At 33.2% G+C, this 4,140-nt stretch overlaps 1 protein-coding gene across 1 annotated transcript; it reads left to right on the forward strand.

The window, feature by feature from the left end:
* Window positions 1-339: 339 nt before the first annotated feature.
* LOC110901307 (ATP-dependent DNA helicase pif1-like) lies at window positions 340-3,904 on the forward strand. The gene is made up of 4 exons (XM_035982288.1): window positions 340-708; window positions 754-1,901; window positions 3,086-3,248; window positions 3,506-3,904. The coding sequence occupies exons 1-4, from the start codon at window positions 340-342 to the stop codon at window positions 3,902-3,904; spliced, it is 2,079 nt and encodes a 692-aa protein (XP_035838181.1).
* The last annotated feature ends 236 nt before the right edge of the window (window positions 3,905-4,140 follow it).

A 4,140-nucleotide genomic window follows, 5' to 3' on the forward strand; every position in this document is an offset into this window, starting at 1 on the left:
AAATATATTGGGTAGCGCAGGTTATATTCGCAATTTATTCGCCACCATGTTACTGTCAAGCACTTTATCTAGACCTGAAGTAGTCTGGGAAAGCACATGGAAGTATATGACAGATGATTTTCTGTACAGATTCTCAAAGTATCATCGTGTTTCAGGTAAAATTATAAATTTCATATTATGTTTTTGTGACAGTTACTAAAAATTTACCATTAAATTTATATGTGGTTCTGATTTTTCATAGGTTTATCAATTCCTGATGAGCAACTAAAGAACTATGTTTTATGCGAAATTGAGAAGTTTTTAACTCGGAATAATTCATCGATTTGAAGATTTGTATCAATGCCTTACCCGGATACTTCATCTTTAGATAACTTTCGCTGCCGATTGATTAACGAAGAGCTTTCTTACGACAGAACAGAGTTAGAAAATGTTTATCAAGGTCAGGTGAATTTGTTAACGGATGAACAACGTGCAGTATATGAAGAAATTATGAACGCAGTTGATGGAGACAATGGAGGAGTATTTTTTGTTTACGGTTATGGCGGGACTGGTAAAACATTTTTATGGAAAACATTGTCTGCTGCAATTAGGTCAAAAGGTGAGATCGTATTAAACGTTGCATCTAGCGGAATTGCATCATTGCTGTTGGAGGGAGGAAGAACGGCGCATTCTAGGTTTCATATACCTTTGAATCTTAATGAGGATTCCGTTTGTCATATTAAACCTGACGATGATGTAGCTAAATTACTATAGCAGACCAAACTTATTATATGGGATGAAGCTCCTATGGTTCATAAACATGCATTTGAGGCTTTGGATAGAACTATGCATGACATTTTCAATATATCTAATTCATCCAGGTCTGATGTTGTATTTGGAGGAAAGGTAGTTGTATTTGGTGGTGATTTTAGGCAAATATTACCTGTTGTTCCAAACGGTGGACGACACGAAATTGTGAATGCCTCATTATGTTCGTCTTATCTGTGGAGTAAGTGTAAGTTGTTGACGTTAACTAGAAACATGAGGTTAACCGTTGGAAGACCATCATCTGAAGTTGAAGAGATCAGTAATTTTGCAAAATGGTTGTTGGACGTTGGTGAAGGAAATGTTGGTGGTTCCAATGATGGAGAAGCAATAATTGAAATACCACCTGAGCTTTTAATTGACAGCATATCTGATCCAATTTCTAGCCTGATTGATTTTGTCTATCCGTCAATCTTGGAGAACTACAATGATCGTAATTACTTTAGTACCAGAGCTATACTTGCGCCTAAGAATGAGGTTGTTCACGAGGTTAACGACAGATTGTTGGCAGTTTTCCCAGGTGAAGAAAAAGAGTATCTTAGTTCTGACAGTCTATGCCCTACTGAAGATGGCAATGCTGATCAGCAAAAAATATACTCACCTGACGTGCTGAATGGTCTTAAAGTGTCTGGTTTACCAAATCATAGGTTAGTGCTTAAAGTTGGTGTTCCAGTAATGTTGTTGCGAAATATTGACCAACGAAATGGTTTGTGTAACGGTACAAGGTTAAAGGTGACAAAACTTTACAGCCGTGTTATTGAAGCTGAGATAATTTCAGGTGGAAATATTGCTGCTCGGACATTCATACCTAGAATGAATTTGGTACCTTCGGACAAAAAGATTCCTTTTGCATTTCAAAGGAGGCAATTTCCAATAACGGTATGTTTTGCGATGACGATTAACAAAAGCCAGGGCCAGTCGCTATCTAAGGTTGGTTTGTACTTAAGACAACCAGTTTTCACACATGGTCAATTGTACGTAGCTTTATCCAGGGTTACAAGACGAGATGGAATCAAGTTACTAATACTTGACAATGAAGGCAGGCCTACAAATAAAACAATGAATGTTGTATACAAAGATATTCAATGTATTGTGAGGTTTTTATGTTTATCATCTTTTTATCTTACTTCACGTACTTTGTATAATTTTTTATTATATTCGAAGAAACCTATAACGAAGTATTTACGCATTAAATTATATTCAACAGAATTAGGCTTTCTATACGTGTGCAAAATTGTACTGGCATTGTGACTGTTACATTTTTTAACGCTTAAACGTATGGTTAACAATCTTTTAATATTTTGGTTTCGAAATAATAGTTTAACGCTTAAACGTATAGTATTTCTATGTGTTTACTTGGTGTTTAGCCACCCGTGTAGTACCCGGGTACTTAACCGAAATAAGTCAACTGTTTTTTTTAATTAATTTTGGGAAATTATCAATTAGCACAACTTACCTTACGAATATTCTATTATTTGTTTATATTTGTTACATCTTCATATTATATTAATTAATTGGACAAAAAATAATGATATATATCATTCCATTTATAATTCTTTTTTCAAGGAATTGACTATGTTAATATAGTAACGACTAATTACTTTCTTAATCGATTAACGATTAATAAGCTATATGTTATCATTAATTATTTTTTCCCTTATTTAATCTAGCATCTTAAATAGAACAAACTATTTTCAAACAAATTATAGAAGATAAAAGTTTGTATTCTTATGTTTAACTTTAAGCAATTTTTTTAAATTTAAAAAATATAGTTTATATGGAGATTTCACAATCACATACAATTAGTTACAATTATTTATTTATTCTATTAAATGTCGAAATTAAAATTATCATTAGGTACATCATTTCCAACTTACATGGTTCTGAATGGTTCATTTATCTAATTTTGGAGACAATATTTTCATTTATTTTCTTATTTAATGAATTTAATGTATTAATGGATTATATCTTATATATCATATTCTTAAAATAAAATATCCTCATTAATTATAAAGTTTACCTTCCAATGCAATTATAAATAAAGCACATTTTAGTTGGTCAGATTATTTGTGTTGAGAGAAAAGGTAATTATCTCCAATTCGGAATTTCGGTTTGGTTATGTATCTTTCATTATGTTCTGTTTATAATTTGCCATTAATCTTCATACGATTCAGTTTTGCTATGTTATATGTTTTGTATATCATTCATGCAACTTGGTTGCTTACTTCACAAATTCGAGTACATAATTCTCATCAATTGTTTCTTATGAAATATTTTGTAGGATGGAACGTCTTGAATTTGAAATGTTTGCTAACGAAATCCTATCAAGGCTACCAACAAAGTGTGTTGCTCGATTAAGATGTGTTTCCAAACAATGGCGATACGAATTGTCGTCACATTTGTTTGCGATTATTCACTATCGCCGTACCGCTAAATATGAGATCGTAAGCTTATCACGCTGACCAAGTCATCAATTGTTCTTCATAACTTGATTAGTGGAAAGGTAGACATTTCTTCAAGGAAGATTATTTCCTTCCCCGTTGACACCTGTCTTTCAAATCTAACAATTATTGCTTCTGAATATGGTCTTTTACTGATCTCCATCCATTGGTTACCGAACGAATTGATTCTTTGGAATCCAGCAACTAACAAATTTTTGAATTTGTGTGATAAGAAACCTAAAAATTTTTTTGATTTACAGAAAGATGCAGTTGGGATTTATATTGATTCATCTAACGATGTTAAAATATTACTTCTCCAACGTCGTAAGGATGATGTTGTACCGCGTATGTATTCTCGGAACACATGTGAATGGAAAACTCTAACTTTCTTGAAAGGACCGGATTATGGTTCAAGTTTATATTGGTTGTCTTCCGGAACTTTATGCAATAATGTTTTATATTTTCCATCTCCACACTATTGGACGCCTGCTAAAAGGTATACGATTGCTTTTGATGTGGATTCTGAAACTTTCTCGAAGGTTTCCATACCACAATGTACTGATGTTATTGGTCGCCAAAGCAGTTTTTTCAAAATCCGCAACACACTTCATATGTTTATTTTTGGAAACACCCCTGAAAAAAAATGTGAAGCTATTTAAATTTGAAGACGAACGATGGTCAGAAGTGTTGTCTTTTACAAATGTAAATTCAATTTCATTTGATTCATGGCGTAACAAATTAGCTGAGAACAAAGGTGACACTTGGTCTTTTGAGATCGATCGCTGTGGTATTCTTGAGATACAAATTGGACTGAAAGATTTTCAATACTTACGAGACGCTGAGGCCTTTCGAGGACTATACAAAGTAGCATCGTTTGAAGAGACCGTTGTCTCAC

This window comes from Helianthus annuus, chromosome 13, assembly GCF_002127325.2.
Source record: "Helianthus annuus cultivar XRQ/B chromosome 13, HanXRQr2.0-SUNRISE, whole genome shotgun sequence".
Classification (NCBI taxonomy): Eukaryota; Viridiplantae; Streptophyta; class Magnoliopsida; order Asterales; family Asteraceae; genus Helianthus; species Helianthus annuus.